General features: G+C 39.9%; 1 protein-coding gene across 1 annotated transcript; it reads left to right on the top strand.

Moving 5' to 3' along the window:
* Positions 1–67: 67 nt before the first annotated feature.
* On the top strand, positions 68–12428 carry ppp1r10 (protein phosphatase 1, regulatory subunit 10). Its single transcript, XM_017708657.2, has 18 exons — positions 68–585; positions 4959–5074; positions 5196–5282; positions 5400–5535; positions 5633–5684; positions 5801–5887; positions 6054–6185; positions 6384–6489; positions 6640–6743; positions 6935–7038; positions 7357–7516; positions 7737–7880; positions 7984–8230; positions 8334–8409; positions 8695–8913; positions 9005–9146; positions 9279–9641; positions 9752–12428. Exons 2-18 carry the CDS (start codon positions 4968–4970, stop codon positions 9874–9876), a joined length of 2391 nt encoding a protein of 796 aa, XP_017564146.1. The 5' UTR covers positions 68–585; positions 4959–4967; the 3' UTR covers positions 9877–12428.
* The last annotated feature ends 4364 nt before the right edge of the window (positions 12429–16792 follow it).

Raw genomic sequence — 16792 nt, 5'->3', positions numbered from 1 at the left:
GTCACGACTATAAATGCTGAGTCCCACCCTTCTAGATCATTCCTGGATTTGTCTGAGGTAAGTGTGAGGACGGAGATGTTTATCAGAAAAGAAAGAGAAAAAAAAAAATTCAGACGTTGCTTGTTGTTGTTTTATGAGCTTTCCCCCCCATTTATTCACTTTGGACTTCAATCCTGGCGAATGTGAAGCATTTTGGTGCATTTTCGTATGACTTATTTTGGCTACTTTAATTTTTATAGATTTTTCTAATCGGTTTTTGTCCCTTTGCTTTGTTGCAGGTCTGAAACGGTCTCAGTGAAGATCTGACGTCGAGGATTTTTCAACTGTGTTTGAAGACCAAAAGCCCAAAAACATGTTTTTTCTACTCGAGTAACGGACATTTGCTTCCTACGTTTTTTCTGCTCCAGATTGTTCAAGAAGGAAATGCTAGACTCTAGCCACCACAATCCCGCCCATTAAGCCATTTTTCAGCCATAAAGATATAAAGACATGACAGTTTAGGCTGTCTTAAACTGGTCTGAAAATTGTTGCTGTTTAAGCACAATATATTATAGGTACCCGTGACGCAGAGGAGAGTTATAAATAGTAAGTGTTGCTTTCAAACCAATTTGAATCGAAATTTAATAGCTAATCAATTGTCTGTATTGAAAATGATAATAGGTAAAGTTATTCAGTTGGCCGTTAAAGGCGGCAATTATTAGATAAAAAATTCAAAATTAAGCTGAGATAAAGCGAGAAAGGTAAGCCAGTTAGCGTATGAGCTCACACTGCAAAGTTAGCAGCGGCGGAAAGCCCTGTTTCTCTTTGTGTGTGAGACGGATTTACAGTCCAAGTAAAGAAGGATAAATCAAGCATAAGATAGGTTAGCGACCGCTTCTCATAAGCAATCTGTACATAAAGATTGCCACAGTATAGTCAGGATGAGTGAATTTTGGCTTAAAATCCCGAAAGGAGAGCTCATTGGAACATCTCTGCGCAATCTACACATAAAGATTGCAAAGTTGGCGACTGTGGATTTAATCGAGTGGGGGAAATCAGTTACGGGGGGCTGAAGTGTAACTTTGTTTCTTTGTACCTCGTTTGTTCCAGGCGATTCTTAGTAGCTAGCGAGTGAAATAAACCATCCCATCAAATATATATATACCGTTAATATATATATATAAAGTTATACGGCAGTCTGAGTATAAAGATTGCGTTTGTGTGTATTACGGCGAGCTTGCGGTGAAATGTTAGCTGTGAAATGCCGAGTAGAAAGGACTTGTTTGTCTAGTCGGTTTTGCTCTAATATGGCGGACAGGTTGTCGTTTGCTGGGATCACTGCAAGCAAATGGTGGCTGTGTTTTTTGAAACGTATTTGTTCCGCTCGATTGTATCGCGTTGTCATAACCATACTCTGAGATAATGACTATTTAGTTTCGTATTTTTCCCGTGTGTAAACGAATGTCGGATGTAAAGTGTACTCAGTATTTCTTTTTTTTATTTTTGCTAGTACTTGTTGTCTAAAATGGCGTCCGGGCTTCTTCATCGTCGCCATTCTCGCTTTCTAGCTCGAAGAGAAGTGGTTAAAAAAGAGGGCGGGGCTTGGATCCCGCTCAGCCAATCACGGCCCGCCGAAGCCACTTGTCTTGCGAACATTTGAACGCGGGTGGCCGACAGATGGCGAAAGCAGCAACGGTCACTAAAGCGGCAGCAACGGCAGCAGAAGCTCCGCTTACGTTGCATTTCATACAAAACATTGTGACCAGTGTGGAAAGTTTTTTTTTTATGTAAAGTTGTTAGTATTTCATTATTTCATAATTGTATACAGTAGTAGAGAGTAGTACGCAGAAGACAGGGTAACCCATTTTTTTCAACCATATCCAAAAAGAAATGATGTCTGGAAAGAGGATTTGGGGGGAGGGGGACACTTTCAGTTTTGAGGGGCAGGTCAAATAATTATTTATTCTTTTTTTTTTTCTTTTTTTTTTGGTTAACAGTTCTTAATGAAAACAATATTGTTTTTTTTTTTTTTTTGGTAAATGTTTGGACTTTGTGATCATTACAGTTGCGGTCAGTGTGAACACTGGTTTCCCAGATTTAACTGCCATTTGTTTTGATGTGTTTACGTTCTGTGTAACGGTTGTGACATTTTCAGGAGTTTTGTGTAATGTTCCGTGTAAAGGAGTTCGATTCTGAGTTCTGAGACTATAAAAACTTCAACCACAACACTTTTACGGGTAAGACCAAACCTGATTTCCTCACATGACATTTATCGAATTACGAATGATTAGTTTATACGGGTTTTTTTTCCGTTCCTTTAAACGTACGGTCTTCTCACGCCTTCGAAAAATAAGCAACCGTCATGATTTACAAGCGCAGATTAACGCTAATCCACTGGTGAAAGTTGCATGCTTAACCCCAGTGTTGTATGGAAACGCGTAGCAAGTTTGAACTAAGTTCTTAGTTTTAAAAAAAAAAAAAAATTTTTTGTTTTTAATGTAAATGTTGCTCGTACCCGTTTTTTTTTTCTTCGGTGATGCGTAGAGCTAAAAGTTGACCCAATGTGGAGTTCAAGGATCTTCGTTATGCTCATACTGAACAACTGAAAGGAGATTTTTAAAGTGCACTACTGCCCCTGCATGGGCGGGGCAACATGACGTCGCTCCTCTCCACCCCCCCTCCCCCCTCCAACCCCCCCCACCGTCTATTCTCTTATTCATTAGGCTGCTTCCTCAAAAAGAGTGATTTCAAAAGAGGCTGGTGTGTGTTGGAGAGTTGTTAATTGGACTCAGCCCACTGGAATCACTGACTCAGTTAGATTTTGTGTCCGTTTAGCTAAAAGGACTGGTTCTGGAAAAAGTATAATACACCATTTTTGTCTTTACTCTAAATGTAGATGATCAGCCAAGGCATGTTTGGTGTCCAAAGTTTGCTTCTTCAGTAATAGGAAAAAAAACCCAAACAATCCATTACTAGACACAATCCTAAGTTTTGGTGTATTGGCCTTGGATGCAAAACAAAGCAATCATATCTTGGCAGATCCACTACATTTGCAGTCAGGTGTCTTTCATATTTTGCTGACTCTACCTTTAATTTTAATAGCAACAAATGAGTATGTCTAATAATGTAATATTTTATATTATGCTTTTTCACTAGTTTTGTAGCTCTGTATTGAGTTCTGATGTATTAGCAGCTCTTATGGTGAAACTCATGGCCTTTAGGTAAACAGCACCCAACACCAGACTTGACTTACTCAGTTTTAACCACATGATGGCGACATAGGACAGTTATTTCGCAATGACCTTGATAAATAAAGCAAGAGCATGTACATTTGTAAAGTATGTAATGTTTACTTTTTCACATACATTTTCATAATTAATTTTAATGTGAATAAATCGGTATTCATAATTGAGCAATCATACTCTGTGTATCTGAAAGTTCCAAGTCTTAGAAAAGTAATAACACAGGTCCTGCCCACAGTCATCAGGTGAGAGGTTGGAAGTGTGTCTGAAACAGTTGTTCTGCTGTACAGAAGTGAAGTGTCTGATCTGGGATGGACTGACTGCACATTTTTTTTTTCTTTTTGTACTTTTCTTTAAAAGAAAAAAAAAGTGTCTATACATGTTTGTTTGCTTTTGTAGTTGGTGAGATTAGTTTGGAAGTCAATATTTTTCATCAGAATTCTCCCCCAGAGCCTCTTAAATTCTAGTGTTTTTAAAATGAAACGTCTGTATCACATAGAACATCACAGTATACTGGTTGTAGAATTGAGTATAGTAATAAAAAAGCAGTATTGTGTAGATTTACTCTCCTCTAGTACTTTCTCTTTTCTAGTATGATGCTTCTGAATAACTGTGACTACATAGAACGAGTTTGCTCACAAGAACGACTGTTTAACTCGTCAGTGTCTTAGCCATTTTGAACCATTATATTTATGTTGGAATTGACAATGTAAGAAATAATACATGTAGTCTAATTGCATATGTACATAAACACATCCTTAATTTGGAGAGCAGGTGGGTGTTGTGTTGGCAGAAGGTGGTAACAGTGCATTCAAACTTTGATTTTGTTCCATTGAAGATGTTAAAATAATAAGCATTTTATAAACCATGTACATTAATAACAACATAAAAGTCATTCATTCTGCTGCCTACTTGCCTTTAATGCACAGCTTTGAGTAGATTAAATGTAACATGCTAATATAGTTTGTATAGGCAAATACTTTGTGCTAGAGAAGGTCTGTTTTAGGAAAATTGTAAGCATGTGTTCCGGCATATAGTCAATAGGTTCATTATGCTTTAACTTATTTTACGAACCTCTTTCCACATCACCCATGGTAAAGTTTACTTTCCTTTTTTGGCAATCCATGAATTGTCTAAATAGACTTGTTAGTGAAGCTTTACTCACATGCTTCATTAAAAATGACCTGGTACTCCAGTTTCAGATCAAGACTAGTCGAGTTTATGAATATTATTGTGGAAAGTGTTTTGTTGAGCCACATGACCCACTGGCCCTCTGAGTGCTTCTTTGTTGTGGTTTTGGTTGCAGTGCTGTGTGTGAAGAATCATGTCCAACTTTTGTATGAAGTCTTCTGATGTGATAGACTTTTGGGGCAGAGCTTAACACAAAAGCATTTTTTTTTTATCTACATGAGCTGCACTGAAGGCGCTTTCATTTTTGTGGTGATCGGATCAGAGAGTTTGGTATTTGATATTTCCTGACTGGCCACTCTTGTTTGTGTGGCCTACTTATAATGTTATCCTCGTGACTTTTACCTGTGAATTAGTTATTTCAGCCCCCTGTATGTGCTGTATTTCTTCCAATGAGCTCTCAATAACTACTTTGACCAGTGTGTCAAACAGCATATCTCCAGTGGTTCGGATACTCCCTAGTGACAGTAATGATTACAGCAACATCTGTGTACCTGCAGAAAGATCATCTAAATGGCACTTATTCTCTCTCCCCCTCCTCTATGTCAGTAACCTATAATGGCGGTAGGCCCGGTGGACCCCAGGGAGGTGCTGAAAGGAGTAGAGGCTCTGCTTGGGAAGGACGGAGAGCTCAGGAGCCTGGAAGGTGTTGCCAAAGTCTTCAGGTGAAAGATATGAAAACGTGTCCACGTTGAGCTGCAGTTATTTACATGAATAGCCTTGACATATTAACATCATCTAGTCGAAGTGATCTTACTCCCATGTTTCTGACTCTTTTTCAAACAGTCTAATGAAGGCCTCACACAAAATGGTCAGCAGGTGCATGTATCTGAACATCTTACTGCAGACCAAATCTCACGACATTCTTAACCGGTACGTATATATATATGTTCAGCACAGCAGGGCAAGTCCTCTGTGCTACTCTCTTGCAGTAAATGTTAATGTTGCCCTTTTTACTTTTGTGCCAAACATTTTTTTTCCACTTTACAGATTTATCCGTGTGGGTGGCTACAAGCTGCTCAACTCTTGGCTCACATACTCAAAGACCACCAGCAACACTCCTCTGCTGCAGCTTATTTTGCTTACACTGCAGAAACTGCCCCTTACTGTGGACCATCTCAAACAGGTATTTCTTGGCTCCCACACATTATAGAAGTGTTTCTTAGTGTATTCTTGCTTTTATTTGTTCATTTATTTACCTTTTGAACTTATTCGCTTCCTAGAACAACACAGCGAAATTGGTTAAGCATCTAAGCAAGAGTGGAGAGACGGAAGGTAAGAGCAAGTGTTGAATGGAACTACCAGAAGTGATACGTAGGCTGTATGTATTGATTATTGATATGTATTATATGTATTAATTTTGTCTTTATTATCGGGTTTCTTTCCCACAGAGCTGCGGAAGCTTGCCTCAGTGCTTGTGGACGGTTGGATGGCCATTATCCGTTCTCAGAGCGTTTCCAGTGGCGCTTCCCCAAATGGTAGTTACTCTCTTTCTCCATTTCTGTCTTCATTTTTGTAGTGACTTTATCACTCTCCTGTAGTGCAGTTCAGACTCAACGCCATATTAACAGGAATAAAATGTGAGTGCATGTTCTTGTGGTTTGTCTTTAACTAGTTACCACAATCCTGGTATTTGTTTTTCAGACAAGAAACGGAAGAAAGAAGACAGTAAAGTGCGCCCTGAGGTGAAGGCTGGGGAGAAAGGGTCAGATGAGGAGAAGAAGAGAGAAAAACCTAAAGCTCATGCTCCCAGCCATGCCAAGATTCGCTCCACAGGTCTGGATCCCCTCTTTCTGAAATCAGGATACATACGTTACAGGGTGTTACATCTTGTAAAGTATTTTTTTTATTTTTAGTGTAATATTTTTTCTTATTGCCTCTAGAATTAATAATGTTAAATTTTGTAGATTTTAGACATAGCTGAGTGCCATAAACATATTTAGTAGGCACTTATACTTTGGTTTGATTCAACAGGTTTGGAGGTGGAGACCCCAACTCCAATCCCTTCTAAAAAGCCACCTGTGGTCCCTCAACTTGGTGATAAATATAACATCAAACCAGCAGTTCTCAAAAGGCCTAGGTAATTATACATTTCCCCTTTTCTGATTTCCCCATTGATTTAGCATTTATTCACATCTCTTCCTTTAAGTGTCCTTTAAGTATCAGATTTGCTGCCCTCTGCTGTTCTTTTTGTTGACTTGTAAGCTCTTGCTTCTTGAATTCTCTTCAGTTCCTCCCTGTCTGATGCTCCCCCTGTGGAAAAGAAGTACAAGCCTCTTAACACCACTCCCAACTCTACCAAAGAGATTAAAGTCAAGCTCATACCTCCACAGCGTAAGCAAACTCTTATGCAAGTTTTTGCATGTAATAAAGCTTGTGCAATACAATTGAAACCACTTTTTACTTGCTCTAAAATATTTATCACACAAGATATAATTTAATTGCTTGCATCTGTGTGTCTTGGCAGTCTGTGTTCTACTTTACAGCCAGTGCTATAAATATTGTGTCTGTCTCTGTATGTTTAGCCATGGAGAGCCCTGGCTTTCTGGATGCTCTTAATTCTGCTCCAGTGCCTGGAATCAAAATCAAGAAAAAGAAGCCTAAAGCTGCATCTCCTACATCGAATAAGGTATAATGTGATGTCTTTTATTAGGTCTTTTTTGTTATACCTATGATATACAGGATACATTAGAAGTGAACTACATGTTAGAAGTGAATGTTGGCGCCATCTAATGTTAGAAATTTTTTTTTCTCTCTTTTTCAACTAAACTTGCTCCATAGCAGAGCAGTTGTATCTAAATATTTAGATTAAATTGCAGGATTTTCAGTCATTTTGACAGGCTGTAGTTAGGATATTCCTGGCTATTCTCTTGAGTAAAATTACAGAAATATGTCTACCTCTTACCCTAATCTTGTCCTTTTGTTCTCTTTTCTTGATTTGCCACAGCCATGTCCATTTGACAACAAGCCCCAGACATACACTGGCGCTCAGGCGAAGCCTTCTTCCCCTGAGGCTCCTGCATCACAGACTCCTCCTCATGAGCCCCAAGACATGGAACAGCCAGGGACGCCTGTCCCCATGGAAGAGCCAGAGGCTATGGATACTGGTGAGCTTAATGCCCTGCGGTCAAACCATGTGGACATAGGCGTGTTACCGTAATTTGTTTAACTGTATTTGTACTAGACTCTTTTGGAAGCATTTGAAATAGCACTACTGATATGATTTATCCTCTTATACCTTTTATCAGCTGGCCTCTGATCCACCTCACAGTTCTCCAAGTCCCAAATTAACAAATTAAAAACATGTCTCTTTTTTCCCTCTCGCAGGTGATAAGCCCAATGCTCTTTCAGAGCCACGTGGAGAGGAAGAGAGCCTGACAAAGAAAGGAAAGAAAAAGAAGAGCGTTCGCTGGGCAGAAGAAGAGCAACTCAAAGAATACTTCTACTTTGACCTGGATGAGACTGAAAGAGGTAAGGATGGTACCTACCGTCTCACAGCTGTGTGTATCAGTTCAAATGGTGTATCTTTTTAATGGATGTTAATCAGTTCTTTCGTTCTTTCTTTCTTTCTTAGTGAATGTTAATAAGATTAAGGACTTTGGTGAGGCAGCTAAGCGGGAGCTGATGATGGACAGGCAGACGTTTGAGATGGCACGTCGTCTCTCACATGACACCATGGAGGAGAGAGTGCCCTGGACACCGCCGCGACCTCTTATACTGTCAGGTAGCCTGGTCATTCCAGGTGCCAACAGCAGCGAGAAACTGACCCAGAGAGACAGAGAGATGGGAATTCTACAGGAAATCTTCCTCAGCAAGGAGAGGTCAGTGTTTTCTTACTATTTTGAGGCAGCTACTTTGATCAGTTTTGATTTCCTTCTTTCTGTGTGTGTAATGTAAAGTTGCTGGACCTTCTGTTTTGTTTAGTGTCCCAGACAGCCCTCACGAGCCAGACCCAGAGCCTTACGAGCCAATGCCACCGCGTCTCATTCCCCTTGACGAGGTATGACTCCTTGCTTTGTTCACTTATATGCTGTTTGTTATTCTGATAAGATGAAGACACAGCACATTCTGTAAAAGCCTCATATTTTCAGCCAAGCATAATTTGTGTTAGTATTAGAAATACTTCATATGTGCCTTCCTCTCCGCTTCCATTTTTTCATACTCTGCGTATTGGTTCAGGAAATTGTATTATGGCATATGATTGTGTTTGTATGTGGCAAATGTAAAATTTAACACCTTAATTTAACATCTCTCTATCTCTCTCTATTTTCCTCTGGTGACCCAGGACTGCACTATGATGGATGACAGCTACATGGAGCCTGCTGACAGTATGGCTGCAGCGGGCCCTACCACTGCTTCCCAGGAGGGATCCAAGCTTCCCCCTGTTCTGGCTAACCTAATGGGCAGCCTTGGCAACAGTAGTCGCAGTCCCCAAACACAGGGCAATGCACCCCCTCCCAGCAACCCAGCGGTGAATGTCCAGGAACTTCTCAGCTCCATCATGGTGAGTAAAGCTGACCTGCATTCATTTATTTACTGTTTTCCTTTGGGATTCAGTGACTGAGCTGTTTGTCTGTAATATGCTTGTTTCTTAGGGTGCACAGGGATCTAACCAGTCAGCAGAGGACTTGATAAAGCAGCCTGATTTCTCTGACAAAATAAAGCAGCTCTTGGGCTCACTACAGCAGAACCAGAATCAGAACCAGAACCAAAACCAACCAGCCAATGCTCCACAGAGTAAGTATTTCAATGTGAATAAAAACAGCCATAACGAACCGGTTAATAATATTTATAAAAGGAACCGTTTTTGGAGTACTGCCTTTATGAAAAACTTAATTTGCGTTTCCCTCGACCCCCTCCCCCTTACAGTAAACGCAGGTTTGCTTGGTCATGGTCCAGGCATGAATATGAACAACATGAATATGCAGATGCCCGTGAATGGGGGTTATCCCCCAAACAAGCCCCCTGGTGGACCTCACTACAACCACCCACCTCCTCCCCATGGCCATGGACCCCCTTTTAATTCTGGAGGTGGCCCTCGCATGATTGGCCCTCCACCTGGTCCACAGGGCCGTGGAGGAGACAATGGCAATTACTGGGGCGATGACTCCTTGAGAGGAGGGCCACACCGGGGTGGCCACTTCCACCGGGGGCGAGGAAGAGGAGGAGACCAAGGCTTCAGAGGACGCGGGGGCCGAGGGGGACCCAGAGGGGGACACAACAACATGGGTGGTAAGTTAATCTAATACAAAAATCTAATTCTTTTTCTTTTCTGCTGTCCTTGAAATTGTAGTAATTTCATGTAGGAGCTCTTTTTAATTTTGTTTTCCCTCTTTTGTTAGACATGTCGAAAAGACCTGTGTGTCGCCATTTTATGATGAAGGGGAGCTGCAGATATGAAAACAACTGTGCGTTCTACCACCCGGGCGTGAACGGTCCCCCACTGCACCCTCAACATGGGCATTAATTTGAAAGTCTTAAGACTCTGAGAGACTCATAACACATGCACACTTATTGTGAACCTGCCTCGCCGTCTCCGAAGAGGGCTGTAAGACTCAAAACGAGCTTCACCTGACAGAGAACAAGAGGACAGAAAAGGAAAGATGCTTTATTTAGGCCATTTATTTCTCCTCAGTGTTTACAGCTGCCTGATCTGCGATGAAGACACATTACAAGTCCAGCCCTGAACCCGTTTTGCTCATCTTTATGGAAAGTCAAGCTAAGACTGGTTCAACAGAACTAAGTGTTCACCTGAGAAACACTCAGGCCTGTGGTAACTCTGTGGTGTCAGTGGAGGACGTTTACACTGACAGGCGCAGGATCCTCCTGTGTAAATAGAGACTTGACGTGATCACTCGTGTAGATAATATATATTTTTGTGATCACATATACTACAGTGACTTAAGACTGCTGAAGATTGTGCCCACCCTGTTCGCTTCCTGTGACCACTATGTTTGCTTATTTTGTTTCGTTTGTTCCAGTGGTACTGTTTTCTTTTGGATTTTGAATTTTGGTTTGGCACTACAGAACCTCAGACATATGTTGCCATATGATCTCATCTGTAAAAGATGTTTTGAGTCATATTTCTTTTTATATGTTTTTTTTTTTCTTTACCCTCGACTTGAGAAGCACCTTACTATGCTTTGTGGTGTACAGTGCCACAGTCCTCCACATTTTTATTATTTCAAAACCAGTTGGCCAAGCAAGTGCATCCTCACATGCCTGGCGGGGATGAAGCTAGACTCAGGCTGCTTGCCTGTGTGTGGTACTGGCAGGAAATTTCCCATGCTGTATGAAACAGGTGTGTGCAAAGAGCATATGATGAACTGTGTAGGTCACACTACCTGCCAGTATCATTACCAAGGTGTTTATCATTTCACTGAACTCAGATGCAGAATTATGAGAATCACATCAGTCTCCCCCCCCAATCCCCCCCCCCCACAAGATTTTAAAACACTGTTGAATAATTTGGCTGAGCCACATGAACCAAAATTATTTAAAGATATATCTCCTATAATAGTGTGACAATCAGGATGTTTTTGTTTCCACACTTGTTTCCATGCTGTCGTTTCATTGAGCGTATGTGTATGTGTGTGTATGTGAGCATGTATATCCATGCAGTCACATTCTCAGCTGTGAAGCACGACTGAAGTCCAGCTGTGACTCATTTGGGTCGCAGCTGTGTCGTGTCTCTGTCCATCAGTGTTTGACTGAGCCTTGCCTGGGCTTGGAACCACTCTCTGGGCCAACATTATTCAAAGTGTTTTCTGTGAAAACAGTGGCCTTTGTGTCTCTTGTGGGACTACTTTTTTCAGTTTGGTTAATTTTTTCCTATGTTTTTATTTTCATAGACGTCTGATAATGATTTTTGTACCTCTATACAGATGAGGTTAATTTGTGTTAGAAAGGTTTATGTGTCTATGAGTCAGAGTATAGTGCATAAACAGACATTTATAAACATATACAAATATCTGTAAAGTTTTTTTTTACATGTATTAATAAATGTTATAAAAACGGATGCTTATAGGAAGTTATTAATTTCACATTTACAGTGATTATATAGTTGATTTCTCCGTAGTTTTTTAATTTATGTGTAAGTATATGATGTCAGATGTCCCGGTCAATTTTATAATCATCACTGAACTCTTAAGTAGTGATGTTAACTTTCACCCAAAGGCTGTTTGCTTTCTAACCTCCAAAAACTACATTGTTCCAAGAAATAGCAGATCAGCGTTTGACCTCTTCACCTGCTGATTTGTGTCCTGCTCCCCCAATCAGATCGTGCCGTTTGCCTTCCGGTCCACACATCCGTGTTCTCAGGGCGGAACTGAGCAAAGATGACTGGAGTAGTGTGTGAACAGGAATGGCCTCAGCACCACGCCCTCAAACACAAATATTGGCATGACGTTCGGCGCTTTTGCCTGAGTAGAGAAAGAGTTTAAGGACACCTCAGCAATCCGGCAATAGTAGTGAAGTCCACACACCCATTCATTCCTCTACGTACTGCCTTCTAGATGCAGACCTATATTTATCAAAGTTCTCAGGATTGGAGAAGTGGTTAAGGAAACAGTGCGTATAACCATATGAAAGCTGCCTGCATTAGGTCTTTAAAAAGCGCCTGCCCTATCTTTGAGACAGTTGATAAATATGGCCCTGGGGGATGCCTCTGCGACTGCATTTCAGTTACATGCCTAATCAAAGAGAGGAATTTAGCAAGCATGCAAAGACGAACGACAAAACATAGACACTGCACCTCAGGCTGGTTTCCCAGACCAAGATTTATCCTAAGTGTAGCCTGAAAAGGGTGTTCTCTTTCTTCCAAATTACTTTTTACTGTCTCAGTGATTCTTAGACCAGTCCTCTATTCCAGCGCCAACACATTTAACTTTAAGGTTTAATTTTTGTCATACTGTATGTGTCTGTGGGTCATAGTGTAGTGCACAAACACATTTCTAAACATACAAATACTGTACTCTGCAAGTCAGATAACTTTCTTTTTTTTTTTTTTAAACGGGCACTTAAGCACAAATTATTCATTTTTCAGTGTCAGGAAATACGCAGAAAACATTTAACAGAACATTATATAGAAGCCTAAATCTAAATATGTGTGTATATTTAATAAATGTAATAAAATCTTTCAATATTTATGTCCATCGTTTGTCTCTGCTAAAGTGTCCTTTCTTTTCAAAAAACCTGCTTTCAGTTTTTCAAAGAAATGTGCAGGGATATTTTTCTACACCTCCAAAGTTCAGTCTAAGAAATTGGTTGCATTTTCTGTTCGTCGTGATCCAAATAATTCCAAACACATTCTGTGATGTTGAGGTCTGGACTGGGGTGGTCAGTCCATTATTCTGAAAACACTGACAACTTCTCTTATTTGGAAATGTCCTCTTTTTTGTTTTCTTTTTGCTCTTTGACCGCTACACATCCTTTTAGCATCCTCTCGTCTCGTCTTCTCACAGCGGAAAGATGGACAGATTTTTGTTTTTGTTTATCGGGTGGGAACAGTTGTGGTGATCTATCAGTTAGAATTCCCATTTCTCTTGTTTGCCTGCTCTCCCTATGTCCGTTTGGGTTTCCTCTGGGCATTCTGGTATCCTCCAACAGTCCAACGACATGCAGTCAGGCCGTTTGGACATGCTACATTGCCCCGAGGTATGTTTGTGCGTGTATGTGTGTGTGTGTGTGAATGTATGTGTCAATCCATCACAGGGCAGACAGACAGACATACATTCACACACACATTCACACCTAGGGGTAATTTAGTATGCCTGCATGTCTTTGGACTATATATATATATATAGTCCAAAGACATGCAGGCATACTAAATTACCCCTAGGTGTGAATGTATGTCTATATGTGTATGTATATATGTATATATGTATATGTATATGTGTGTGTGTATATATATATATATATATATATATATATATATATATATATATATATATATATATATATATATATACACACACACACACACACACACACACACACACACATACATACACATTGCTACTGTTGGAACAAAACCTCATATCTCCAAAAACTTTACAGGAGAAGGAAAAAGCTACTTTTATCTTTAATGTAAGTCTATGGAACCAGACGTTTTTCCAAGTCTTTTTGGGCCATTTCTTTTGGTCCATTCTTCATTAATTTTACACACAATGTAAAGGGTAACAAGTATTTTCAAATTATGTCAAAAAATGAAAAATGAAAAAAAAAAATTTCAGCAGTCAGATAGATAGATAGATAGATAGATAGATAGATAGATAGATAGATAGATATTCAAATAACATTTTAGCCAGGTCTTGCCCATGTCCTAATCTGTGTCTTTGCTATGGCGTTAGATTGTTATCTAATGTCTGCAGGAGACCTTTTACCAGGAATGCATCTGATTACACTTGATTGCTCCGGGTCACATGATGTGCGCACTGCTTTGCTCCCCAACTATAATGGTACATGTTCCCTGCAGTCAGATGCCCTTTTCTTTAAGCCACCCTGAAGAAACCATGCTGTCATCTTCCACAACAAATGAAAGAGACAGTCAGACATTTTCCTGAAGGACAGAGGGACACAGCTGTGTGAAGGTTTGTTCATTCAGCTTGCTTGTGGAGGAGGCCTGGTGTTGCTTGAGCTCTGGACAAAGACAGCATTGATCTGCAGCAGTCACATTATCCCAGAGCTCCAGCGAGGCAGGGTCTTTGTCAGGCCTGAATCACAGCTTTATTCACTCTAAGAGGTGGATTGCTGAGGATGTGCTCAGCAAGGCTCTTATTTACTGTGAACTGAAATGGGCTGCCTCTGCTCATAACTCACAATTTATTACTTAACCAAACGATGCCACATTTGCTCTTATCTATTATAGTACAGGGCGCCTTACATTAAATAGGAGCCTGCTGTGCTTCTCTGTAAGATGGCTGCAGTTCTCTCTATCACAGTATTTTAATCCAGTATTCTGCACATTATGAGAGGAGCTTCTTTAAAATTTACAAGGGTTCTTCACACTCGTCATCTCACACAAACTGTCTCTTTAAAGGAGAACTCCACCAATTTTCCAAAATTTCTGCAAAATTCATCCTTTCAGATGCAAACAAATGGTTCATTGTAGAGAAACTTACAGCCTCTGATTTCTTTACAGTGGTGGTGATAGAAACCAGGGTCTGCAATGTCTACAGCGCAACTATAGCCAATTTAATTTACTATCCAAAACAGCCAGTGAACATAGAAGAGTCACCTGAATTTTTATATGTAATGTTGATAATGATACAAAAGTGTTAAATCTGAAGAAATGCGTTTTCTTTGGGGACCATATTGTCTCGCATGGACTTCTCCATGAAAGTATATTAAAAAAAGCTTAAGACCCATTTTTTTCTAAAACTATTCAAACCATTAAGTTTTAGTGAGGCAAATGTAATAAAATCTTCAGACCACCCCTCGGCAAGTTTCTCCAGAATGGAACTAATTACTTTTTTTTTTTTATCTCAACGACTTAATTTTGCAGACGTTTTGAAAAATCAGATAGACGGACAGACGAACGGATGGACAGACACACAGACACACAGACAGACAGTCAGATAGATAGATAGATTCAAATGACATTTTAGGCCAGGTCTTGCATACGTCCTAATCCGTGTCTTTGCTATGATAAGGGAATCAGTGGAATTCCCCTTTAAAGGTTCTTTAGGACACTAAAAGTTGTTCTTCTATGGTTGGTAGGACCTTTATATTAAAAGTGTGTTAAACAAACACCCCAATAAGAGGTACTGTACTTCTATATGCTGAAGTATTCTTGTGTGTCGTTATTGTGTATTGATTTTGTATGTTTATCTATTGATCAAACAGTTTATAGGGAACAGACATGAAAAACGGACAAATGAAAGAACTTCATGTGAAATTGTCAAATCAGCAGCTTTAAGGACACGTCAGTCCTTCTTAAGCAGGTTAACAATAGTCAACTTCCTTCCTTTTTAGTGCCCTGTTCTGTGGGAGTGATGGGATGGGCTTTCAGCAGCACATTCCAGCCTGCTGCCATGTACGTAAACACACATTAAACGGTCAGTACATAAAACACACCCAGCGTTTTGCCAGAGAGAGAGAGTCGTTAGTTATTTTCCTTAAAGTTTCCTTGTACAATGCAAAAAAAGATGTTGGCAAGCGAAATGATCTTCATGGTAGTGAATATATCTATATCTCTTTAAGACCGCTGTATGAATATTAAGTATTTTATATAGTGATATTGTTCTATCGAACAATTGTGCTTGCTTAAGGCTTTATTTCTTGAAACAAGTAAAACAGATTTTATCTAAATTTCTGTGTAATTAAATAATTAAACAGTTGTTCAGAGTGTGAAACGTGAAATGAGCTGTTTCAGGGAAATCAGCAGATTCAGGATTGATCATAGTGGTGGTGACATGAACCGGACATCCAGAGTTTAATGTCCCTAAAAGCTCCCTCACGGAAAGCTGTTACATGAAAGGGCTAGTAATATACTGCCTAATGCCCGAGACGTTGTTTTACAGTAGTTTTGAAAAGGATTTGGCCTAAAATGTAGTCCATTCATGGCAGAGATGTATATGAAAGACATTGAAAGGCAAAGCAGTCCCCAATGAAAACTTCACATCGACCACAATTTTGTGTTGTAGGCAAACCCTGGTTCCTATAACCACCACTGTAAAGGAATCAGTCAGTAAGGTTATCCACAAAATGGACCACTTCCCTGAATGACTTTACTTACATCCCAAGGGTTGGATTATAGACCAAATTTCTTTTCAAGGCAAAGTAATAGAATCAGAAATGAAGATCTGAGAGAATGTCCACCACCGTTTCTGAGGAAATCTGCAGAAAAACTGACCAGATACGTCTATCAACTTCAACAAACCCACTTCCTTCCTGCACCGTCCACACTCAGCCCTTTGCTACGGCTGTAATCAGAGGAATTTGGAATTCAAACAACATCTGGGGACCCCCAAGTCCACCAAACTACAGTGATACAGTACAATTTCCCTGAAAATGTGATTTTAGTAGCTACTTTCCTAAAATAGATTTATTCCTATATTACTTTCCATTTCCATTACTAGAGGATAATTGATGTGCATTTATCTTTTCACATAAACAAATAATAGATAATTGAGCTAGATATTTCGATTGATTGAATACATATTAAGACAGATTGTCATAAAAACCAACTGGAGCGCATACATTAGACTGAGTATACATTATGGGACATATACACACTCACAATAACACGTCATGATTTTGAAAGCCCACTAATGCAAGACCGACATCATGGGTACGATCTGAGCCAATCACAGAAGGCCTAATCATTAAAGTCTCTGAGCGAAATTTTATGACATAATGCTGACCTGTCCTTGGACCAGAGC

The sequence above is a fragment of the Pygocentrus nattereri genome, chromosome 27, assembly GCF_015220715.1.
Source record: "Pygocentrus nattereri isolate fPygNat1 chromosome 27, fPygNat1.pri, whole genome shotgun sequence".
NCBI classification, from domain to species: Eukaryota; Metazoa; Chordata; class Actinopteri; order Characiformes; family Serrasalmidae; genus Pygocentrus; species Pygocentrus nattereri.
Note: the sequence above shows the minus strand (reverse complement) of the source record. Positions and strands in the feature narration are given on the sequence as shown.